The sequence below is a fragment of the Battus philenor genome, unplaced genomic scaffold (assembly GCF_028537555.1).
Source record: "Battus philenor isolate CCGP_79_NKW_IND1 unplaced genomic scaffold, ilBatPhil1.0.hap1 SCAF_22, whole genome shotgun sequence".
Classification (NCBI taxonomy): domain Eukaryota; kingdom Metazoa; phylum Arthropoda; class Insecta; order Lepidoptera; family Papilionidae; genus Battus; species Battus philenor.
In genome coordinates, this window is record NW_027181685.1 from 13,341,761 (window position 1) to 13,367,316 (window position 25,556).

At 52.4% G+C, this 25,556-nt stretch overlaps 1 protein-coding gene across 1 annotated transcript; it reads right to left on the bottom strand.

Moving 5' to 3' along the window:
• Nucleotides 1-621: 621 nt before the first annotated feature.
• rk (rickets) lies at nt 622-23,770 on the bottom strand. The gene is made up of 18 exons (XM_068766839.1): nt 23,607-23,770; nt 19,252-19,323; nt 17,588-17,716; nt 12,302-12,310; nt 11,287-11,427; nt 10,714-10,785; nt 8,060-8,131; nt 7,875-7,943; nt 6,836-6,976; nt 6,033-6,173; nt 5,003-5,068; nt 4,538-4,681; nt 3,866-3,937; nt 3,369-3,495; nt 3,103-3,283; nt 2,906-3,028; nt 2,174-2,368; nt 622-2,067 (listed from the first exon to the last, which is right to left on the bottom strand). Exons 1-18 carry the CDS (start codon nt 23,768-23,770, stop codon nt 695-697), a joined length of 3,291 nt encoding a protein of 1,096 aa, XP_068622940.1. The 3' UTR covers nt 622-694.
• Nucleotides 23,771-25,556: the final 1,786 nt, after the last annotated feature.

Sequence of the window (25,556 nt, forward strand, 5' to 3'; positions counted from 1 at the left end):
GTGTATTCAAATGAACACGCACGCAATTCGCGCGCGCAGTGCCGTCGCGGGCAGCGGCATCCGTCGCGGTAGCTCTACTCTGCTGAGGTTCTCGGGACCCTGAAAGTCCCGGCAGAGACGAACCACAGAGGCGGGTCGCAACCTCCCGTTCCTCTTTTTCATGTAGACTTTAATAAATATTTATAATAAACAACTATACAAAACTTCATTGTATACGGTGTTATCTGGCACAGGTGCGGGGCGGCGGCAGCCGCTGACTTAAACGTTATATCGCAGCCGACGTGCGGCTCGCGCCCGGCGCATATAAAATCTACGACAAACTATAAACAATTCTTGATATAACTACTGAGCATTTATTGGTAAACGAATACTGTTTCTGCACGCGCGCGGACGACCGCCGAATGATTTATTACAACTGGCGTCAACAACACGCAGGCGTCGCACGTGCAGCCTCAACGCACTCACAGCCAGGCGGCCCGGCTGCAATTATCCTAAATAAATAACAATATTCACGTCGCGATACAGTACATACTTATGAAGTCGACACTCTAGTGCTGCAATACTGTACAAAATATAAACGATTTATCTGGCAGCACGCGGTCCAGTACATCCGAGTACAAATTCCCGAGTGCGGCGCGCGTATTGGACGGTTCCGTAAGACACTGGGGCACCGGGGGAGCGGGGCGGGGCTCGTCTATCCGCCGCCGTGCGCGTCCGCTGTGTCGGTCGGCGGCTCTGCCTCGGCGGCCGAGGGGATGGTGTGCAGCAGCCGCGGCGCGGGCAGCGCGGCCGGCGACGCGGGGGGCTCGTCCGCAGACACTGCCGGCTGCCGCGTGAGGCGCGGCCGCGCGCCGCCGCCCGAGCGCGACGTGCGCCACGTGCCCGTCGACGCCGTTGCGTTCGAGCCGGACGAGTCGTTGCGCGACGACGACAGGTTCGAGTCCTGCGACGTCTTGCGCGCCACCAACCAAGACGCGGCGCGGCGCGGCGGCGGCGGTGCCCGCCCGTACGTGCGCCACGAGTCCGAGCGCGACGACGAAAACTCCACCGACGACGACACCGAGCCGGCGCGCGCACCCGCCGTGGCTACCGGTCGAGGTGCCGGCACTGCCGGCGGCGTACGCTGCCCGCACGCGCGCAACCAGCGCAGCAGCCGAGTGCCGCGCGCCTGCCCAGCAGCGCTCGCCTCCCCCGTAGCCGCGCGCGCCTCCGCGCCGGCGGCCGGAAGCGCGCCCGGCAGCAGGCGGCGGCACGCGCACTGCGCGCCGTGCTGCCCGCGCGAAGAGCGTTCCGCCAGGCTGTTGGTGTTGGCGGGCGTCTGCCGGTTGCTGAAGTTGGAGGAGTGCCGGCAGCGCCCGATGCCTCGCGTCACGCGCGACTCCTCGATGGCCTTACACACGAGCGCGCAGTCCTTTTTGAACTGCTTCGTCAGTATGGCGTAAAGAAAAGGGTTGCAGCAGGAGTTGAGCGGCAGCACGAACACGGTGAACACCTTGGCCTCCTCAAGCGACACTAGCTGGGCGCCGAAGGCGGCGGTCAGGGCGAAGAAAGCGATCGGCGACCAGCAAAGAAAGTCGGTGAAAACGAGCAGTGCCATGCGCTTGGCGATACGGGAGTCGTTAGAGTTCCAAGCCTGTGAGCCGCGGATGGCGCAGTACATTTTGAGGTAGCAGCCGAGTAACACCAGGAAAGCAACACCGTTAACAGCTAACAGTGCCACCACGTAGCCGAGCGCAGCGGGCGTGCTCGTCTCGAAGGGGAGGCACACGGCGAACTTGCGGTAGTCGCTTACGCCCAGCAGCGGCAGCGCGGCGGCCGCCAGCGAGAAAGCCCAGCCGGCCGCCATGACGGCGGCGGCGTGACGCAGCGACAGCCGCTTGTTGAGGTGCATGGCGTGCGTGATCGCATAGTTGCGTTCCAGCGTGATCACGGCCAGGGTGTATACCGACAACTCCGACGAGAGCACGCCCAGAAAGCCCGCCAGCCGACAGCCGCCCGACATCTGCCACGCGATGGCGTGCGCGCGGAACTCGCCCAGCGTGCCAGCGTCCACAACCGCCAGAAACCCTGCGCGCCGCCTCGTGGTTATTCGACATATTAACTTTAATTGTAATTGAATAGTTTCTTTATTTATTACAATGATATGGGAAATCTAGTAACAGAAGATGGGTACCTAAGTAAACGCCCATGAAGAAGTCGGCGGCTGCGAGATTGGTGACCAGGAAACGCGGCACGTCAATGCGGCTGCGACTGAATAGCAGCACAAAAACGACGGTGCCATTGCCGAGCAGCGCCAGCAGGAACACCGCCCACACGCCGCAACGCAGCGTCCACCAGTCGAACAGGTCCACGCACGGCAGGAACGGACCTTGTCATTTAACTTCATTCCATTATAAGCACTATTGAAGGCGAGGGAACAGTTATAACTCACAGAAAGAGACATAAATACGCGTGCATACGGTGGCGACCAGCTCCGCGCGACACGACTTCAGTTCACAGCTCATTTACGAGAAATCGTCACCGTGTGGTAGAAAAAAATAAATCTTTCTGTGAGGTGAGATGACAGGGTCATCTTCTAGTAACCCTTGTGCTCATTATAACATAGCGTCACGTGTTTCTAATCTTTTTTAGGCCTGGACTGTGAATAAAATAAATGTGGCTATTATTTCGCAGGTCTAAAGTACTCAACCGACCGGTGGCTGCTCACAGGATTCGGTTACATGATAGCTGAGCTCGGCATCCTCAGGTTATATCGTGTGATAAACATAACCATAAACAGGAGTCCATTGAGGCATTAAATTGTAGCGAAGATGTCTAAATAAGAGGCGGTTTTATTTGCAAAGGGAAAAGTGACACAACATTTTTCTAAAAAATATTATTTAAATGATCGCGGTGACGGTCTCACCGGGTAGAGGCAGGCAGCGCACGCCGGGGCGCGGCTCGGCGCGCAGCTCGCCGAACACCTCGCCGGCTGACTCCGGGTCGACACCCCACGCCGGGCCCGCACCGCCCGCTGCCGTCGCGTTCACTGCAACAAAAGTCAACTCTCCACGTCAATAAGTTGGCACAGCGCCCTGGTCATGTGGTGAGGATGGTTCTTACGGTAATGCGGCCATATGTCGGTGGCGTTGGCCCAGGAGGCCAGGTCTACGCGCTGCGGCGGCAGCAGCACCAGGTCGCTGAAGCCGCCCTCCTCGCTCTCTTCGCTGTCTGCCGTGGGCGCGACACCCTCCGCTAGCGGCATGAATTCGCAGCAGTGATACGCATACGACAACACAAGCGTCTGGAAATAACGGAATGTTGAGCGAGCGGGTTCGGGCGGTGGCGATGCGTGAGGGGCGTGAGGGGCGTGATGGGGCGAGGCTTACCTGTATGCGCGGAAAGAGTGCAGGCGGGTGGAAGCGGCGCAAGTTTGGGTTGTTGTGCGCCTTGAGGTGCAGCAGGTGCTGCAGCCCGGCGGCCGGCAGCCGCGGGAATACATTGCCACCCACGTTCCTGCGTAGCGACCAGAGGTTACTCCTTGCCCCGTGGGGTACCGTCGTAGTGTAATATAAGGATGATTGCATTTGATTTAAAATTTGCGGGATTTATGAATAAGTCAAGACACGTTGCTGGTCCGCAGTAATGCGACGTACCTGGGCTTGTGTTCCAATTTGAACAGCATCGGCAAAATTACTGCTTTCCATAAGTTATCACTTACCACCAGAGCAATACCTTGCTGACGTGTGTCTTTTTGTATAAAAACTCTAAGTCGTATATTCATTTGAGCAGATGACGCAGTGAAAGTAAAGAAAACTTCTAAAGACAAGTGGCAGTCGCGTGTGGTGAACGTGTTTTATTGGAGCACCGAAAAGGTTGCACTCACAGGTCCTCCAGTCGGGATATGGGCACGAAGGTCTCCGCGTCGATGTGCTCGATGCGGTTGCTCTCCAGGTCGCTGCACACGAACGAGACTATTGCAAAATCTGAACGACACGCTAAAGCAACAATGAGCAATTTATCATTTAAAGTTCTGCCAAACTTAGTTCGCTTTCGTCCACGAGCATCCATGCGTATCGAGCGTGTTCTTTATAAAGGGGCACCGGGTGCGCAGAAACATGAACGATACGTGTGAGACAACAAATGCGCCACGATGCCGTGGAAATTAGCGCTGGAGATGCGAATATCGCGGACTGCAGGTCCCGTTTCCCCCCGAACAGAAAATTTAAAATACTTTGGCCATAATATAAGAAAAAGAGAGTATGCCTGATGTGACTTGAGTGACTTGTTGTGGAATTGATGGCTCAAGTTCAAGATTGGTCGAATTAATTGAAAGATCTCACGGAATCCCCTGTCAACATACATTTGCGAAGAACCTCAGTGAGTAAAGAAAGGTAGGCGACTGTAAGGGGAGCCGGGCATTTGTAACCACGCTTCAGTAATTGTTAGTACCATTTTCAAACATTCCCTTAATAACAGTACAGATCTCGAAAAATAGAAGGTGCATAGTGGTATTATTGTGCACGCGGTGCGGGTGAGGGGCGGGGCGGTCACGCACAGCAGCTGAAGGCGCGGCGTGTGCCGGAAGGCGTCGGAGGGCAGCGCGCGCAGCCGGTTGTGCGCCAGCTGCAGGTCGTGCAGGCGCCGCAGCCCGCGCAGCGCGTCGCCGTCCAGCTCCGACACGAGGTTGTCCGACATCGACCTGCCGGCCCACAACGCGCTCCTTGTACACACACAGCTGACATCGAATCGACTCTTTTTTTGTCTTGGACATATATTATTATCTCGTTGGCATTCATCGTTTCATAGGGCTAGAATTTTAAATGAAATTGTTTAGGCCTTTTTTTGGCTTCCAAGTGGTGGGGGCGGATACTCTGCGTAGAGTCGGTGGGCGTAAGCGCGACTCGGACAGCCACTCGCGTGTAATATTTCCGCAAGTCTGTTCATATTATCTAAAAATATCGCTAAACATAAGGCATGCAGCGGAGGTGCGAGGTGGGACGGTGTAACAGGCGCTACTCACAGCAAGCGCAGCTCGGTGCAGTTCTGCAGGTCGGGCACGCGCTCCAGCAGGTTGCCGCGCAGCTCCCTGCGCACACGCACAATCATGTTCCGCGGGCTGACTGCATGCTCGGCAGCCGGCTCGGCGGCACGCTTTATGTATGTGACTTATCACCGCAGATAAAAACATAGAGAGTGCTCGCTGTCTGAGTGTGCAAGCATGGTAAAGTGTATCAAGAACGAGGTCATCGGAGTGGGGGCAGATGCTCCCTCTTCGCGCTTAGACGAGATGTCATAGGTGTCTCCGTCTCAAATGTGAGAATTTTAAAAGGTAACTTTCATTTATCACTCAATGCCGGCAGAACATTTTTATGTAGAGAGTGGCAAGTGACGGACGCCTTCATAGCAGCGGATGAATGTCGGCTGATTTTGAAGGCAATATGTATATACTATTAAGAAGTTCATCAAACTAAAAGTAATAAGAAAACCCTCATTAAAGTGTAAGGTTTCGAAGTGTTCTGCTGTATAAATTTTTCTGAAAGTGGCGACCAAAAATATCTCGATTGAGTTTGTTATGGGCACGTTTGAAGTTTTCCCGGCTTCGTTGCACGTTGAAGAACGTCATTGAAGCTACTAAATTAAAAGTTGCAGACACATCGGACAGCTGTTGAACCGCGGGTTTCGTTCGACGGCTCGCTTGAAGCGACGTAGCCTTCTTCTGCACGATCGTCTTGTCAGACCTGCGGCTCGACTTCAAGAAGCGCCGCCGCAACAGGGCACCGTGATGACCAACGTCCCCACCACAAACGACGTGCGACCATCGGTGTCTGAAAGTGGACCGCGGCATGCGATCGACAATAATTTCATTTTATCATTCCGACTCGAGGGCGGCCGAGAAGGCTGGATCATATTACTACCACTTAGGGAGATGATGCGGATGAGACTTCCGCAAAGCCTTTATCTTGAATGATTGAGGATTAGCGATTCTAATGTGCCGGGTGTGCCGGGTGTGCTGCGTGTGCTGGTGCGGTGCGGTGTCGCGGTGTACGTACAGCGCGCGCAGCTGCGGCGCGCGGCGGCACAGCGCGGCGGGCAGCGCGCGCAGGCGGCAGCGCTCGGCGCGCAGCGTGCGCAGGCGCACCGCGCCTTGCAGCGCCGGCAGCGCGTGCAGTCCGCGCGCCTCCGACACCTCGCTGCCGACACGACCAACCTCATTTGCTGGTACACTTAAGAGAGCAGCGATCACGAGCCTCTCACGTCACTGACCATTTAAATTTACTTTGCTTATAATAAACAATATTGATTACTATTTGACCCTGAAGTCATAGCGTGCCTGTCGCATTACAGTAGCTTCAGAGTGACCGCGCTATGCACGGCCAACGAACACGTGCGAGCCTACCGATGAGGCACAAAGTAATAGAACAAGACAATGCTGAGATATGAATTCAGTATAAAGCGATCACTGTAAAATTATTTTATTTATTTATTTATTTATTGGAAAGTGTAATAATACAAGTCTGATAACATAACGCTTAACGTAAACAAAATTTTAAAATATTTTGGTTACGTTAAGCGATATAATTAAAACACTTTGGAGACATTTGCTGTCTAGGGTACATTGAATAGCACAAGAGCCAAAGGTCGTCCAGCTGCACAGAGAAAGAATTAGGCGAATGGCTTCACGGATTTGCTCTTGAACGAGCTTTTGAGCGGTATTAGTGGTATAATTTCAAATTTGGTTTCGTAGAGAGTTTGGTGGATGGAGTTGGACGTAAATGCAATGCCGCCGCACGATGTGGCCACGCAGCGGGGGTGGGGCCACGCAGCGGGAGTGGGGCGGCAAGTAGTGACTCACAGCGTGGTCAGGCGCGGCAGGTGGTCGAGCGCGTGCGGGTGCAGCGCCGACAGCGGGTTGGCGCGCAGCTCCAGCCGCGTCAGGCGCCCGCACGCGCGCAGGCCCTCGCCCACCGCCTCCACGCGGTTGCGCGCCAGCGACCTGCGCACCACACGCGCCACAACATCACAGCATGCACTCGCACTTCGTGTTCAATCGCAAACCAATTAACATACAATCCTCGCGGGAGGCAGTCAGCGGCGGCCGGGCGGTCGCTGGTGACCAAACAAAACTTCGGCTTAGAGCAAAAGATGGCACGACTACGGAGCTCAGCGGTTGCTAAAGGAATTAAGCTTAAATTTACTAACGAGTATGCGCTCCAGCCATTACATTATTTTCTACCAGATTGTGTAATCGTCGAGATTATAGCGGGCGGGCACGGAGCGACCACGCGCGCCCCAAAACAGGCCTGGGCTTGCGCTGTATCCCCTATAATCCCATATAAACTATAATTAAATAACTATATTCATCGCGAATAAAAAAGCTTTCATTGCGTCTTATTTCGTAATTTAATTTTCTTGTCAAGCCGATTTAATACCAAATCTAATATTTGCGAACAGTAACGCATCGATTACATTTTACAGACATTATTATTATGTAAATACATTCCAAAACCGTTTTTGTGGTAATTGCGTGTTGTAGTCAATATTTAATAACATTCACGTCACCAAGCTGTCCACTTTATTTTTAATCACGTGAAACTCAATACCGTGCATTTCTAAGTGAAGTAACTAATTTGTGAGCAAAATTAACGAAAAAAAGGCACGCAGCAACTTTATTCAAGAGCGCTGGAGTGAGCCAAGCGTTGTCTCGGTTAGCGTTATTAGCTACTGTTAATAACATTTACTCCCATTTCGGAAAGCGATTGTTCTGCGAGAAGGTGTGGTCCCAGAAATTCTTGCCACTTTTCTGACTGCGACTGTAGAAAAGCTGGCCGATATGCGACGGTCTCTCGTGTGGCCTCGTGAGTAGCCCTCAGAGCTCAGCAGCGTGTACTCACAGATCTTCTAGCAGCGGCAGACGGTGCACGGCGGGCGGCAGCTCCGTCAGCAGGTTGTCCTCGAGCCGCCTGCCGATAACAGAACAGTCAGCCGCGCCAGACCAAGCGAATGTGTGTGTGAGAACGCGTGTGTGTGCGTGTGAGTGTGCGTGTGTGAGTGGAAGAGTGCGCACGTGCATACTCACAGCACGCGCAGCGCCGGCGTGTTGACGAAGGCGCGCTCGTCGATGTAGGCGATGCGGTTGCGCTTCAGCACCCTGCCGGCAAACAGCACGCGCTAAGTGCGGGGCCCCGCCTACGCAAGAGCATTCATCATATCGCAAACACAGAGGGGCGAGCGGGCGCGGCTAGCACCGGTGCCGAGCTGCACGAAGCAACAAGTCTCGACGATTTGTTGTTCCATTTGAGTGGCTGTCGTAAAAATGTTTCAAAATGTTTGGATACAACAATCCTTTGAAGACTCTCTCTTGTCTGAAGAGGAACACCACGCCGGTACTGCGAGAGCATGTGGCGCGACTGTTTCTTTGCCGCGCACAGAACGGTACACACAGAGGTACATGGCGAGGCTGCTCTCAAAACAACGAGTATTCAAAGCGAACGGAAACACGTTCTCTTGGAGCAAATTGTGCAATAGAACAAATACCCACACCACTCGTCGCACGTGTGGGTGAGCGCGGGCGTGCGTGTGTGCGCCGTGCGAGCGGGAGGCAGCATTAGAGTAAAGAGCACGTGTCTCTGTGTCCTCATATTTGTGATAACGCAAAAAACCCGCTACTTTTCTTCAAAGATGACTCATTGACACGAGACGTGGCCCGGCAGCGAGCTCGTTAGTTATATGTGAAACGCGACGGCTCTGCGGGTCGACAATTAAAGATAAAAAGCCGACGGCGCTGCAACCGGCGTGAGTTGTTCGCGGAGCCCCCTCCTCTCGTCCGCGACGCGCGCGCGCAGCCGCCCTGTGACCTTTGCCGAGCGACTGCAGCCCGCGTACTTTCCCTCGCCAGCCTTATGAAGCTCCTCGACGCGCTCACTTGGGCGCGCGGAAGAAACGCGTCTGATGAAGACGAATTTATGTTTTGGTTGCGCAACCCGATTCCTTTGGCCGTTACAGAAGGCGCGATGCGTGTCGGCCGGGCTGGTCCGCGCGCCGGCAGCGGGCGCGCACACACGCGCACACACGCACACACACGCGCGCGCCGCTGCAGCGATCGATGCGGACTTTCGCGGCCCCCGCCCGCCCGCAGGCGACCGGGGCGGCGCCGGCCCGGAATAACCCGAGTGCATTGCGCAACGCATCCGCAGAGCGCAGCGCCGCCGCCCGCTACAATCCTTTTGATGGAAATGTTCCGTACGCAACAAGTCGTCATTCATTCCACCGCGTCGTTTGGGGGTTTTGAAACTAGCTGGCCGGTGTTGTGGCCGTTAGTTTATCTGGGACGCGCCGGCCGCGACCGTCGCGCGGCGTCTTCCCCTGAAGCGGTTGTCTATTTGCTGCTCCGTATTACTCGGCATACGGGAACGTCTCCATTTCCATTATCGACCGGCAGATTCAAATTCGAAATATCTTTATTCAAGTAGGCATTTACGTACTTTTGAATCGTCGATTATTACAACATTATAAGCAGTAAGCTAACATCAGTCGGAACGCTGACCTGCTGAGAGGAGCTGGCAAGAAACAGTTACTCTTTTAAAGTACAACAAATAACAGTAAAATGTTCTGCAATTTAATCACAAACGTCCCACAATGCAAACATGTTTAGCTGATAGTGCGGCTTGAGAATGATCTCTTAGACTTAGAGAGCGTTGGGAGCGCAGAGATGCTCTTTGTTTCAAACGGCGCGAGACATCATTCAAGTTCGGCAGTTGTACTTTACAGTCACAGCCGTCTTAAGAAAACGTTTAGGAAATTTATCATAAATTTTAGAGTTTTTGCGGGTTCTCTCAGGTCAGGGCTCCGGTGTAAACTTTCGTAGTTTACTTTTAAGTTCAAATATGCGAGAGAGGAACTGAAACATTACACTAGTTTTTATTAAATTCCGTACTTTTCATCCTTCATTTCGCTTCTATGATCAAAATAAATAATCCAAAGTGAAATAAAATATAAGCGAATCAAATTTAAGTAATATTAATTAGCAACTCGACCGCCGCATCACTTTCGGGCGTGAAGACTACATTTGGAAGCTTTTTTCACCATACCGCCGACCTTACCACCGTTTATGTGTTATTTAATCTTGTTTAACAAATTGCCAGTCAACGGGTCCGACGGCGCAGCGGGGCAATAAACGCGGGCCGTAACTACGACGCCATCCCCCCCACCCCCCGCCCCCAACGCGTCGCCCTCCTCCCAGCCATTTCGCAGAAGCCTTGACTAAGTGAGAACGCTGGAAACGCTTGTCTGTGCGGTGCGGGAGGCGAGCCGGGCTGCGGCGCGCGTGTGTGCGTTTTGTAAGGACGACATCCGCGTGAAAGTCTTTGGGGTCGGAAGTCTCTTCAGTGGCAGCCATGAGCCCGTAGTCGTGGCCTGAGCAGCTGCTAAATGCTGCTGGCTAATCGACGACAAAGTTAAAACCGTGGGATGTCGCTGAATTCGGACTGTACAAGACCAGTCATCGGGGCGATGGGCGCCTTGCTGTGGCCGACTATCGGTTGGCATGACGATGAAGATGATGATCGCCCACGCGGCCGCGATCTTATGGACAAAGTGCTAAGGGTGGTGCGAACGGCAGACAAACAGAGAGGGAACTCGGGCGCTGTGCCGGCGCATTCGTTATTACCTTTTTCGTGAATTTTTTCTTCCAAAATTTATAAAGACCGGCAGCCAGGCGATGACGATACTCACAGCGTGTGCAGCGCCGGCAGGGGCGGGAAGGCGGTGGCGCCCAGCTCGACCAACAGGTTGCCGCCCAGGTCCCTGCGCACAAACACGCACCATCTGCACTCCAATCTCTTACAATTGTGACAAGTACCATGAGTACCGCGCTCGGAGGTGGATAGTGGAAGCAAGATCTACCGTAAACAACTCAATATTCTCGGGCTAGATATACGGTCCCATTTGGTATGACATAACAACTGGATGCTTTGGGGTCAGTATAATCAAAATATGTACGAACAGATCACAGAAGGTCCTGAGAACTGATGCGGCGCGGAGAACATAGGCTCGCTGGCAGCCGGCTAGAGAGATCCCATTACCAGAACAAGTTTTGCAAATATTACAGCTGCTCTTCTCGTGGACAAGGCGCGCTGTTCGAAGGTTTGCAACATGAGGGGCGGTGGCGCTGTAAGCGGCCGCGTCGCGTACGTGCGGCAGGCGGCGGGTTAGTGGCGATGCATGCGGTTACTTGTAGCTATGCGATGCTATATGGAAGGGGAGTGTACGCGCAAGGGGTGTGTGGAGGGGGTGCTGTGCACTCACAGCGCCTGCAGGCGCGGCAGCACGGCTAGCGCAGCGGGCAGGCTGCGCAGGCGGTTGCTGGACGCGCGCAGCACGCGCAGCCCGCGCGCGCCATTCACATCCGCCTCCTCCAGCTGCTGCAGCTCGTTGTCTGCCACAGACCTGCGCACACGCAACCACTCCCAACAGACCAAAAAGCAGCCCTCACCGGTCGATGGCGGCTACACCGCAGTATATGCACGCACACGTCGGCGTGCACACGGGCGCTGACAGAGCTTTTTCTTATCTATCTTTTACAAAACTTGTGCGTTTGTATACTTTTCGCAAGAAATCATTTCTTAAAACTATACAGGGTTAGCGCATTTTAACAATACAATAAAAAATTCCTTCTTTTAGGTGTCAACTACAAAGATAAGACGTGGTAGTTAGATGTTTCATTTCCGTTTAAAATTGAAAACATTTTGAACGACGAACTTTATTTTCTTTTTATTTAAAGCTGGCCAGCTGCTAAAGCTAAACGTAACGCGTGATGAGAATGATAGCGCAGTGTTGTGCTGACCACGAACCGAGCACCGGCAATGTATCGTTTTTGGTTGGATTATAAATTGCAAGGAGGCCTATTTAACCTCGCTGCGCAGGTCGCCTGCCACGAGCACCGCACGCAGCCACTTTCTATAACGCGACGGCCCAATACCCGTGCGGTGAATCTGTGGAATGCAAAAACGTTGCGCCGATTAAATCGTTTGTCTCGTCAAAAATCCAAAGCCATTTATTTTTGTCCAGTTTTGGCCACGCCACTTTTTCCCTGAGTTTAGAAAAAAAGTTTTTTGTATTTCTCGAAGCAAACGGTAAACAAGTTTCCCGACGTCGTGTGTTGAGCTGAGGGCGCGCGTTACGTTTATTTCGGAGCGCCGATAACTCATCCGCTGGTCGGCGCTGCGCCCCGCGCCCCGCGCCCCGGGGGACTGCGCCCCGCGCCCCGGGGACTGCGCCCCGGGTTCGCTCCGGCTGCGACCGAAGTCTCGCCTCTGCTGACATGTACAAACTTGGATAAATTTATTAGGCTACTTCGCTGTCGGGGCTTCGAAATTTATTGACTCAATAAATATCTAACGTAAATCAACGTGAATTTACGTTACGTTACTTTCCATTTTTTCCGCAGTCAAAGACTATATTTAATATGAAATCAAAGATTGAAATTAAATGATTATGATGATAATTTTAGTGCACCCCCTCTCTAAGTTATTTTTAATTTGTTGATTATACTGTCGCTAAAATTCCCACCCGTTAGGTTACACCTATGGGTGCAGTACCCCTGCCCGACGGCAGGGACCTATTTACGGTAGGTCTTGCCATCACCGTCTTCGAGAGCAGTGCTCTTTAAGGCGAGTTTCCCGTGCACCGTCTCACTCTCCAAGCAGATGATGACGTTGTAAGGCTCACTCACTTCTCGAACGTCGCCTAGAACGCGCTAACGACTCGATCCTCGCTCGTGGCGTAACCTGGCTCCCGTATTATCCGAATATGGCACTGAAGTTGTTGGCACGCCACTTCCTGATTCTAATCATGAGATCTAGCCTAAACTACACACGGCTGCGGTGGGTATTACTTAGCTTCAGATTATTTAGATAATTTTAGTACAATGTATGTTTTTTAAATCAATCAATAGAGAGCGCGACGTAGCCCCTGACAGAGTTGACCATTTCAACAACGGTCGCGAGCAGCACGACCGCCAAGAGTTCTGCCGCGCCGGGGCGCAGACGACGATCAACTGCTTTTTAATTTGGTCGTAAATCGACAAAAGCTTAAACACACAGCGATGGTGGCGAACTGCCCCTCGACGTGAACAACGGAACACGAGGATTAAATCGATAGAATTACTTGTGGATACAATGAAAATAAATATTTGTAGGAGTAAGAGACGGCCTCTGAATAGTTACTAGTTGTACGACGTCGCTCCGCTTGTTACGGTGGACCCCGGTGAGCGGGGGCGGACGGGGGCAAGCGGGGGCGAGCGGGGGCATGAGCGCTTACAATCACGACTTGAAGCTCGTTAGCGCGGCCCGGTAACAAATATTCCCATAACTTAAGTAACGAGTGCTCTTTTACTAAAATCAGACAAAAATCCAGTGGAGCGTCGCGCGGAAATCTAAAAAAATAGCAAAAAAGAACTGTACAAATAGCGCTTCTCGGGGCGCAGCCTTTGGTCGCACCGTCGGTCGGTCCGTCGGAGTTCGACGGGAGGAAACTCTGCCTCGTCGTTTCGCAGCTGTTAGAGATTCGATATTGAATAGTTTGAACACGCCATTACGATTTAAAGACGCGGCCGCAAGCTTGCCGACTTCGGTACTCTCTTGCGAGCGAACAAATGTATATGTAGTTGTGAACCGCTGTTTGAACTTTATTAATCGCAGTTTTTCTAAAAAAAGTACAAAAAATGACCGAATTCAAACCCAGAGAACGGATTTGAGGTCATTTCCCGGGCGAGAGGTCGACCGCGCGCCGCCGGGAGGCTCGTTAATCATACGCGCGGTGACGCCGACTCCCACACGGCGACAAAAAATATCGGCAGCTTGTAACAACAATTTACACCGCAAAGTAAACAGGGCTCGGAAGCCGGGGGAGGCTGTACGAAGTCAGAGAGGCCTTAAAATTTATATGCAGCGACATATTCGGATGACGGGTGATCTTTGGGAAAGACCTACCTTGCTGTGGACATCTATCGACAGACATGATCATGATATTAGGATGACATCACAACTGAACTCTTGTGTACGGGATTTTGCTTTGGCCGCGTGGATTAATATTTAAAGTAAAAACTAGCCGCGTCACTGCGCGCGTTGCGCTCCGGCAGGTGGTTTGATTCTAATCAGAAAAGACTAGGCACGAACTACAAACCGGTGCGGCAGTAGCCCGGCCAGTCCTGCTTTTTGCTTCCATACTGATTATCGTATACATTTGTATTTTATTATTGTAAATTGACAATTTAGTTCAGTATGAGGAGAACACGAAGGAGGCGACGCCGCGGCCCGCGGGATCCGACACGTCTCGCTCACCGGTGCCAATTACACCTGGAGCCGAGTCAGCCGGCAATTCTGATTCGCAGGAGTACAGTAACGCTACACGCCCCTGGTGCCCCACCAGAGTCCCGGGCGGCGCGGAGAGGTGTTCCGGTCTCCTGCTGCGGTGGAGCTTTGAGCGCTCCTTTGTGTTCGGTAACGGTCCCTACTGTTTCACAGCTCCACGTGAGCGGCAATACATGAACAACAACACGTCTGTTGAATTGAATTTTAAAAGCATCTTTTAAAAAACATCTTCATAAGTTTGTGCCCGTTAATACAACGTTTTGGTTTCATAAATGAAATTAAACAAAAATGACGTCAACGAGTGAAAAGCTTTCGCGCAGCTTCGTTTTCAACTGACGGATGTCGACGAAAGGAGCTCAATTTGATTCCAGCGCCTGCGCGTCACGCGCCGCGCCGATGCTCACGACGCGCACGTGTCATTATTGTAAACGGATTTAATAGGAGGATGCGATTAAATAATTTTATTAACTTTTTTTAGTACGTAAACAGTTTTAATACGCCTCGAAAACACTAAACGTGTTAAGGGGTGCTCGGAGCTTTGGGTCAAGGTCGGCGCAGTCGCTTGCGGTCGCGTTAGGCGCGCCGCACACACGCGCGTGCACCCGCACAGTGCGCGCGAGTACACGCGACTGCTATGCACTTATGTTCGTCTACATACACGCACACGCACATGCGCACGCGGCGCGCGGCCTCGCTGCGGGGCCGCGCCGTCGCGCACGCGCACACACACGCACACGCGCACTCGGCGGCCCCGCGTCACGCGGACCATGTCATTTGTATTGCAAAGCAAAACACGTCCATTTCGCTGGAGATCAAACGGTGAAAATAACCCGCCGCCCGGGCCGCGATAAGCAAACCGTTTCCTTTGGAAGCGTCCGCGTGCGCGGCCCACGCGCCGCCGGCCGGGGCCTAACGCGACGAGCTAATAACGCAGATAATAACGACACCGAACACAAAGTAAATTAGCTGTTGACGTAATGAGTGCCCCGCGCGCGCCCACCTGCGCCCGCATTGACAGCTAGTGTACATTGTGTGCAATAATTCTGGCCCTTTTTTGGTGGCCAAATTCTTTATTTACCCGGATATTTAGCTTCTTTATCGAGTACAGAGTGATGTGGGATCCTTATTTACTAAAACGCGCCGACGCCTGTACTTTGCAGGCCAGGCCAGTGCCAGGATGTCTAACAGTAGGCGCCGGTGCCTCTGAGCATTGGACGAGGCTCACGGAGGGGAGAGTAGTGCTGCCGCAGCATCACACGAGACCACTTTGTGTTTGTGTCGCCGCCCTCCCCGGGTTCACGTCATCGATCGATAAAGGCGACTGCCCCCTGCTGCGCCGACCGCAAGGATTTACCGTAACCGTAATGTGAGCTCCCCAACCTCGGAGGCCGCGGTGCGGGAGAGGAGGACGCCGAAGCGATTGTAATTCGCGTCAAATCAAAGCCGCACGAGACTCGGGGTGCGGGTCGCCGGCCGTGTTTGTAAACATCGCCATACGCTGCCGCGTGTAAATACTGCCTGACGGACGTGCAGTGACCCCGCGCCGCGGCGGCGGCAGCGGCTGGCGGCAGCTGGCGGCCGCCCGTCATCGCGCTAATGGCCGGCATGACGCTGCCGCACGCACTTGCTGTACGCCGAGTCGTAAACCAACACACGCCCGGGGAAATTACGGAGTCAGGCGAAATATTTATAACGGAAACACTAAGCGATGGCGCCCGGCTGCGACAAGAATGTGGCGATCGACGGCGTTTGCCGAGTTAGAAAATAACATTAGTTTCGTCAATTGGAAAATTGAATACGGATTTGTTTTTGAGATGGATTCGCTGTGGCCATCCGAGAGCCCGCGCGCGCCGCCCTCGCGGTACGCATTCCTTTCCATAAACACAATGATCACTAGGGAACTTTTAATAGGATAGCTATTAGTGGCTTTTAAACAAAAAAGGGTGAGGTTGAGGGTGAGGTGAGGGTGAGCTGTGGTGAGTTGATGATGGTGGAGGCGAACAGCTTAGTGATCGCTGTCGTCACAGGCGCTCGCTGTGTCGTAAGTGTTCGTTCGATCGTTGCTTCGGATGATTTTGGCTGGAATCCTTTTATAAATAATTTTACCTAAATTTGATTCCACTTTCTATAGAAATGGAATGTACTAACATTTCCCCGTGACGTACGAGATGCACTTGGTCGTTGCAATTGTTTTAAAGTGGCAAATAATATGAATAAATGAATAAAATTTTGTTTGTTGGAATGTTTTGTTGCGCGTGAGAAGTTGCGTTACAATCGGTGGCCATACTCTAATTTTCGTGCAAAAAAAAGTGTATTTGAAGACATCGACGGCAATTGTTACATGATCACCGGAGATTTAAAGATTAAAACAAAGCATACAAACGCACAGCTTTTGTAGATTTTTGTTTCAAATTCCTGGTGAGGCCGATCTCGCTTGGATGAGGCTCTTTGAACGTCTCCGCGTGGCAACTCTCGGCACACACGTTCGATTTGTACTTGTGTCTGTCACGGTCGCGTCGTACACACCGCCGCCCGGCAACAACTAACTCATCCTGCTTCTCAAAGAGCAGACCTAGCGACGGCAGAGAGAGAGGTCCAGTTGTCAATAGATTTACATTGCGCTAAGGGACAACTACTTACGAGCAGTGCGCGCTGACTTAGAGTCGTTGTCTTATTTGTTGTGACTTACACGTGTCTACGTGGCATTTGAATATTCCGCTTCGAAGGGATCAGGCGCAAGGGGTGCCCAAAATTACTTTCAAGGTGGCGTGCCTGATCAGAGAATTCTCTGACCGGGCGCTACATACGTCAATTTCACCGGATTGCGAGTTCCTTGGTCGCGTAAACGAATGTTCTATAATGTGGCAGGGTCATCCAGGGATCTTGGGGACCTCGGTTTAGACCATCACTCGTCGATGACGTCCGCTGCTATGTTACTTGTGAAGGGTGATCGGCGAGCCGCACTGTGCTGTTATGTACTAACATTACTGCCATTTCGGAACATGGTGCAGCTGGGAGCGGAAGTGGCGAATTAAACTCCAGCAACGCCGCTGCCTTTAAATGATCTGGGCTTGGCGACTCCCGTGATACCCGAACCGACGGCGATTCCGGCGAGGCCGGTTGGCTTTCAAACGGCTGTGAAATGGAGCCGTCGGCTCGTCGGGAAATGTCTCCTAAAAGTACATCCAGCGAGCGGCGGAGATGAGGGGTGAGGTGCCAGGGGCTGCGGTACTCACAGCAGCTGCAGGCGCGGCCAGGCGGCGCGCGGCACGCGGCGCAGCGCGCACCCGTCCAGTCGCAGCCGCTGCAGCGCCGCGCCGCTCAGCGCGCCCGCCGCCGCCTCCACGCGGTTGGACGACAGGTTCCTGCGCACGGGCACCGGCTTACACACGCGCACACGCACACGCGCTCACACGCTACACGGTACAACTGCGGGTACTTCACTGAACGGGTGTTGAATGTAATGTACATAGTGGCTATACTGCCATTAGAGAGGCTCGGTCATGTTGTCCTACGACTTGCAGTTGAGACACAAGTGCTGAGCGCGGTGCAACGCGGTGTGCCTGAATAGTGCCTTTGGATGACTGAGTTTCAGAAACTAACAACCGGCTAAATTTGACTCATGATTTGACAACACACCGTGCGCTCCAGTCAGCTTCGCACATGAGCGGGTAGCACCTGTCCGATCACCAGTTAGGCATGGAGTAGAGCCTCATAGTGCCGACAAAGAAGCGTTCGACTGCATCGCTCTGTGAGATTCCCTTTTACTGAAGTAAATTCTCTTGCTCTTGTCTGGATTGATATCGATTCTCCATATGTATAAGCACTCGCGTGGGCACGCGGCTGCAGGTTTTTGTCGTTGTGCATCACGGCTCGACTTCTACTTGAGACGTAAAAGCTGGTTTCATTTGTGAAAAGGACCGAGTTTATTTTCGGGCCATTAGGGGTCTAATACGACAAGGTAAGGAAAGGTAAGGTGCAAATGCGTGATGCAAACACCAGGGTCAGGCTGCTTGGGAACATGAGCTTTGAAAGGACGGCAGGAAGAATTAGCGCGCCCTTTACTACACCGGCGGGAACGATTCGACAGGAAGGCTCGCGGCGTAGGAACTTGCGTTGCTATCCTATGACACGTTTATAATCCCTCTTCAAGTGTAAAGTCCTGAATGGCTCGGGGTTAACTTTGATCGATTCACGTTAAGATCTTACAAGGAATATCAGGAAAGGAACTATTTCTTAACGCGTAACACTAACAATAAGTACTTCCTTTTGGATCAAGCAGTAAAATACATTCGGACATTTCAAAACCGACCAGCGGAGACCGATTGCCGTGAAATGAGCCGAGCGCTGCGGGGACAGCAGGCGCGGGCCCGCGGGCCTTCTCGCCGAATAAAGTAATTTAAATGCACGACGAGGCTCGGCCGGCCAGGTATTTCGTCGTTCTCGATGTAGAGCTTCTCACTAAAGGTTGTGACTACACAAATATAACGGGGCGTTCGGAAAATGCGCCGGTGTGACCTAAAATAAAAACAAATTTATTCTAAAAGCCTCAAAAATGTGTTGTGACGGCGGAAGGTCCGGTTGGTGAGCAGTCATTCCGCCCTTCGGGCACGGAAGCGCGGCGATGCCGGACGAAGGTGAAGGGCGCCCGCTAAACCGGTGTATTAATTTGTTTACGTTTAGAACATTTTGTAGGAAAACATACAATGTTAATTATTGGTCCTTCCTGTTTTAGGAAGGCCGTGTCCTCGGCATGCGTTTAGTAGTCTGTTAGCGGTGGTTGATGCGTCGGGTGTTAGTGGTAGCGTGCGCTGCATGGGCCGCGTGCGGCGCGTGTGCCGCGTGCGCCGCGTGGGCCGCGAGCGCCGCGTGGGCCGCGTGGGCCGCGTGCGGTACTCACAGGTCGCGGAGCGCGGGCGCGGGCTGCAGCGCGTCGCCCGGCAGCGCCGTGATGTTGTTGTCCGACACGTCCCTGCGGAACAAACGCGCATCTCATCACTCCGTTCTTTTAACTTCACGGACCCTCCCGCTCCCTCAACTCAGCTCCGATGAAGCTGCAAAAGCCCCCTGGATGACAGCAAGAACATCAACAGGGAACAAGTAGGTCTCCGTCCTCACGCGGCCGCGTCTTGCTCGAATGGGATCTCGATCCTGTGAGACCATCGCAATGGCAGTAGCATCGCAATAATAACACTAAGATGTCATCATAATAAACACACTCTTGCATATCTCTCGCTTACTTAAATTAAACGTAATTAGATCAGTGTCAAGAAACCCATTGCGACGGAGCAATGAAATAAATAAGCATTTATTTTGTTACACCGACGCAACCCAAGTGCGGCAAGCAAATCAATGTACGCATTTGTTTGTCGTACTTGGGATTAAAAGATACGTTCCCATTCTGTCCGCACATCCGCCATCGACGCCCTCGAGTTAAACAGACAGGCATACGTTACTTGATTTTCGCTAATGTTTTAATTACGTAAATATCAAATGATCCATTAATTAGTTTCTGATTACTTTTGGGAAGGATTTAATATTTTTAAGAGGATTTATATTTATTTACTGCACCAACTCTCTTTGATATTAACTATTGTGTGTAATAACTGTTGTGAATAAAATGTACATGTGAAGTAGCTTTTTAATGTTCCTAGCATGCGCGCACCCGGCGCTCTGTTCCTGTTGCCAGTTCACCCGCGCGCTTTCGAATTAGGCGACGATCTGGTTTCAAGCGAATCTATCGATTGCAGGCAGCCATTTGTTGTTGTTGCAAAAGCACGCGGCACCACTGGACGAGCGGACGGGCATGCAGCGCGAGCACGCGCGGACCGACTTGCGCAACCAGAGGACGCGGCGCCGCGCCGGGGCGGCCATTACGCTTCAAAGAAAATACGTTGTTCAAATTAGTATAAACCTAGTTTGCAATTACTTTAATAAAATACATAACTTCGTAAAAACTCATCTACAGCCTCAGCGAGTGTTTCAGGACACGAGGCTTCAGCTACTTCATACAGCGCATTTGATTTTGAAGATGGTGTTACAATGTGGACATGTGGCGGGGACTCCGCGCTCGATGTCCCTTTCGCGGGATCCTTTATCTTTCGATTGAACGCGCTGAGAGGCAGCACGCGTCCGCAGGAGCGCTCTGACGTCACGCGACTCGAGTTGTTGTTATATGTATTGGTCGGTTTGTTTTAACTACGAACTACTTGGAGGAAATGAATTTTTGTGCCGCGGACAAGCCGCTCAACAACGGACACGTCATTGCAGTGACTCGGTTCAACTATTAAGCTACGCTGGGCGTCACGTCCTATCCCCGGCACGTCCTCCGGCGTAGTGTCGAGGGAGCCGAGAGATTGCTGACGATGACCGCCGAGGCAGTTTTGCTGAGCAAGAATTCTAACAGATCTCTGTCCATCCCTAGGAGACAGAGTGACCTTATAAAGACAAGCTTTCTGTAGCTTTCTATCATCTTCATGAAATTAGTAACTCCGTTGTGTGCAACTGTGCGCGACTCTACGATAAACGTCGCGTCACACTTGTGAGTTATCACGCGATCAATTAAAAAATCATTAATCAAACTATTGAAACATTTTTACTATAGAGATGAGATAATATAGCTTGGGGACGAATAGTTCTTACAGTTTTGATGACATTTGTGAAATTTAATACAAAACACACAAAAGTCTCCAGACAGGACGCGTGCGGAGCTCTGTATCGTCATGGTAAGTTCGAGGCCTTCATTGTAGGGAGCACAATTCGATCCTGTTTTATATCAAACCGGGCTCATCTGGCACCGGCGCAGCTATGATATGTTTATCATTTTTGTCATTTGTTCTACCTTCCTACGGTGGACGCAGAGATCGTACTACTGAACCGCTACGGCTGGTGCCTCGTGTACTCCTACACTATTTCGTTTGCATGTCATTGACGTATCGAACTGAGATTCATTGCTATGCGAATGAAAGCACCGAGAGCCGTCCGCATGCCGCGCACGCGTCTTGTTTTGCGAAAGCGTCGACGAGAACCGGACTAGGCCCCCGACCGGCGCCAGACGTGCGCTGCATGAGGTTTGTTTGACATCGCGTCCTGACGCGCGGAGCCAAGCGGTGGATCTTCTCTGCACCGCAAGCAAACAAGAGCTTATTCGCTGAAATGACCTCATTGCTTTTTTTCTTGTTCACTTGCACCCGCCATGATATAGTGCCCACAGCGATCACTTGAGACAAGAAGCCGAGCTCGCGTCCGAGATGCTCGTTGTGTCGATAGGGCAATGCAGTATTTGCGGCTTGGCTTCAACGCAGGAACGATGCAAATTTCTGTATTTCATGGTGCGCCTGCCGCAGAACAACACCACGCTGCCGTACTGAACGTGGCGCTCGTAGTTCTCGTCGTCGCTAGATTAGTTGGTAGACTTCCTCCGCCCGTTTTAAGATACGTTAACGTTACGTAATGGGTCATTCAGATACGTTTTAAAATATTTTAACGAATCCTAAAATAGTGTGAACTAAACTGTCGCCTGCTCCACATCCAGGTCGGCGTGAGCTGCGACCGGAGCGTGAGACGGGCGCGCGTTTATACCGGCCAGGGCTTCGACAGAACTCTTTACATAAAACAAGAGGCGAACGCGGCGCGCCTGCCATCCAAGTTTATGAATGCGTTGTAATGAGATGCGATAAGCGGTGCGGGCGGCCCTCGCGAAACATTTGTAAGAAGGTTATTAATCGCCGGAGGCGGGGCCGCGACCTCGCCGGCGGCGGGGGGCGGGCGGCAGGCGGGGGGGGGATTCGTGTTATTGCGCTCATCCATCATTCCCCTCCCTGCGCGCCTCTCCTCCTCCGGGTGCAGAAAGCTCGCGCGAGTGCTCAACAAGCTCGGCGGCCGCGCGCGTCCGGCATCTTTTGAACTCTTATAGATTGCAAGTGCATAGTATCATCGTCTTAGTCGAAAGACATCCACTGTTGGGCTCAGAAGGTCTTAAGTTAAACTAGCGTCTGCAGGGGCTGACGTCCGTGCCGCAATAAGGAGGGTCCCAGCTGCGTGGACCGTAATAAAGGTGATGTAAATAATAAACAAAATGCTCGGGCTCGCGGAAGCCCCCTCGAGCAGCACAAGCAAGCGCTCCGCTGCGCCCAGCCGCGCACAGCCGCTTAACTGACCCGCGTGCGAAGTTGTGTGGAACAGACGGTCACCGGGTTACCGTTACACTACGAATAGGAAAAACTTACGTTTTTGAATATCCAGAGCAAGAGGTCCGTGTACTCCGTGCGCTGCGTAGCCTCCCACCCTTAGCACACGCTGTTGGAAAATATCGCAAAGCTCTTTATCTTTAACGGCGTTAGATACTTATGACTCGGCGACACCGGGCCGAGAGGGGGCGGCCGGCGCCGCCGGGAGGCGATCGGATCGAGAGGATCTCCGATATCAACAATATATACGTGTGCATGTAGCAATTGTTGTCGAGTTCGTTGCCCCGCGGCGGCTGACGTCACGCGGAGTCCCGCCCCCGCGCCCCACCCCCCGCGCAGGCTTTGGCGCGATCTAGTTGTATGTTAAGGATGAGTGGCGAGCGCCGCGAACACGACCTCTGGCTCCGGGTTCGAGCGTGTTGTCTGTCACATATGTTTAAAAAAAAGCAAAGAAGTGGCTATGCGAGTCTACGTTGTATGCGCGCTACGTGTTCCTCGTCTGCACGAGAGCGCGCCGCTGCCACACCAGATGGCAACTGACGCCATCGGTGCCGACGTGTGACCTGCAGCGAGCTCGCTTGCCGCAGGTGACAGAGTGTGCAACTACTTCCATGCACCTGCTGCATTTTCTGTTGGTAACTGGCCGCGTTGTGATAAATGACTTTTGTTTGGTGAATTTAGTTATTTAAGGTAGATTTAAAAGTACAAAATCGCTCAGTTTTATAATGAATGGATTTAGTCGAAGCCATGTCGGAATCTCCTTTACATCTGTGCGTCCAATGTGCCTCGGTAAGGAAGAGTTCGCGGAAAATTGTCGGAGCACCGCTTAACAACCCTCACAATCCTAGCTGCTCAGCAAGCTGTGACGCGTGGTGACGACGGAGCCCTTCAGGATTCCTACGTACTGCGAATGAAATCGATACTTATCTATACATGCGACCAAATGGAAGAACACACACACTAATGTAAAATTGCGCTCGTCTCGTGATCAGAGCAATGGGTTCAAGAAGCTGCAAGAACGTTTTCTCCGTTCTTTGTTATAAAAAATATTTTACTTGGTACTCACAGGCGCAGCAGGCGCGCGTGCAGCGGCGGCAGGCGGCGCAGGCCGGCGCCGCGGCAGCGCAGCGCGGCGCCCGCCTCGCCGCACGCGCAGCCCGCCGGGCAAGCCGCCGCGCCGTGCGCAATCAGCGCCGCCAGCAGCACCGCCAGCGCCAGCGCCGGCGCCATGCTTCATCCGCCGCGCGGCCGGCATGCGGCGCCCGGCGCGCACTGCTCGCACGGCTCTCTCTGCTCGCAGCAACACATTCGCACGATCGCGCGCGCCCGTCGCTCGGCGCGGACTGGCGCGCGGTGCCGCCGCGTCTGCCGCCGCCCGCCTCGCACCGCGCACCCCACACCTCGCGCCTCCTGCCTCCACCTCGCACCTCGCACCTCCCATCCCTAGCAGCTAGCAGTAAGATAGCAAGCGGCGTCGGTACTTTTAAAAATCTGTCAACTAACTAAATATTTTTATTAGCGAATTACATCGAAACGAATCCTGGAAACACCTCCAGAGGCCGTGCAATCGAACATGGTCGCGCCCGCCCCACCCCCACACGCACACTCCCACACACCTCTCGTCCTGCGGTTGATTCGTACGAATGTTTTGCGCTCGTTTTTAGTTTTGCTTGCTTGCTTTTCTTTTCGCACCCGTCCGTGCCTCATCCGTACAGACAGACCAGTGCCATAGGTATCGATGTGTCGTCCTAGATAACATACTGAACTTGGGTGCGCGTGGAAAAAGTGGACCTTTTTTCATAATAATAAAATACCGCTACAGAGCTGCAATCAGCCCCGACATCGAACACGCAGGCCTTTGCCGCGGGCCAGCCAACTCGCGCGTCAGACGACTTGGAATTGCCAACGATCGCTCAACTCCTAAAACGAGCGTTCATTGCCCCGATTCTGCCGCTCGGCACCAGAATCCACTGATTGTAGTTGCGCTAACTACAGTACAATCACACCCGGTACAACCAAACGCTGGTCGACCTGAGACCGAGCCGCGTAATTAATTTTCCAGACGACGTCACTGTTCAGCAGGCTACGTGTGCTGCACACGGTCGCAGCCATTTGTCAGCAAAGTGTCCTGGCTCGTATCTCATAAAGAACGCCAAGTCCCGATCATACTAGGCAGTAATATAATTGGAGTTTCTTCTACAGCGCTAACGCGTTCCGAAGTTTCCGCGCCACTTGCAAGTAGACTCATTAGCCGGGCGATACCGACCGAACAGGTAAAGGTTCAGTGCTGTCAGGCGTCCTTATGTCAAAATGCCCAGTCTCGATGGCGCGGAAAGATGGAAGAAAGAAACATCGCCTCATTGGCGAACAGAGAGGTAAGCCGCCAGATCTTTCTGGAATATTGTCGAAAGGTTATATGGAATGTAATCAAAAAATAATGTAACAATAATAGTAGGAAAAGGGAAATAATTTAATTTGTAATTTATGACTAAGAAATGATGTAATAAAAATGTGATGTGGATATAAGATACAAATAATATAAGAAAAATGTTAAATGAATTTTGAAAACAAAATAAATGCTGTAACTTAGCAGTCCGACAGAAAATGCGAAGGAAAAGCCGCGACGTGTGAGAAGTAGAGGAATGAATAGGAATGAGAGACACCGTGAGAGAGAGAAGAAGAATGAGTGAAAGATATTAAGATGGATATGAGAGGAGCGGGCAAATAAAAAAGAACGTGGAAAATTATTAAGCAAACATTGTTCCTCGTTCGAGGTTCAGGGAAGAACTTCTGAATTCGTTACAATTGTTTTCGTTAAATTCTGATCTCTGCACAACGTCATGCTGATTTGAAGCACAGCGTGTTTGAGAGTGCGCGGGAGTATATTTTAGTTGATATTTTGCCGACAATAAAGCTCGGGCCCGATCGTTGACGCTCGCGTTTGTAATCTTCCTGCCGACGGAGAGTCGCAAGCTCGAGCTCTGCGAGAGACCCCGGCGAATGATAATCGTTGAAG

What these genes read in the sequence shown, in the direction of transcription:
- rk (XM_068766839.1), bottom strand. Translation starts at nt 23,770, where the DNA reads ATGGCGCCGGCGCTGGCGCTGGCGGTGCTGCTGGCGGCGCTGATTGCG. An exon ending in ACGCCGGCGCTGCGCGTGCT is followed by an intron (nt 7,944 to 8,059) that starts GTGAGTATGCAC and finishes TGTTATCGGCAG; the next exon opens with GCGGCTCGAGGACAACCTGC. An exon ending in CACTCTTTCCGCGCATACAG is followed by an intron (nt 3,284 to 3,368) that starts GTAAGCCTCGCC and finishes CGTTATTTCCAG; the next exon opens with ACGCTTGTGTTGTCGTATGC.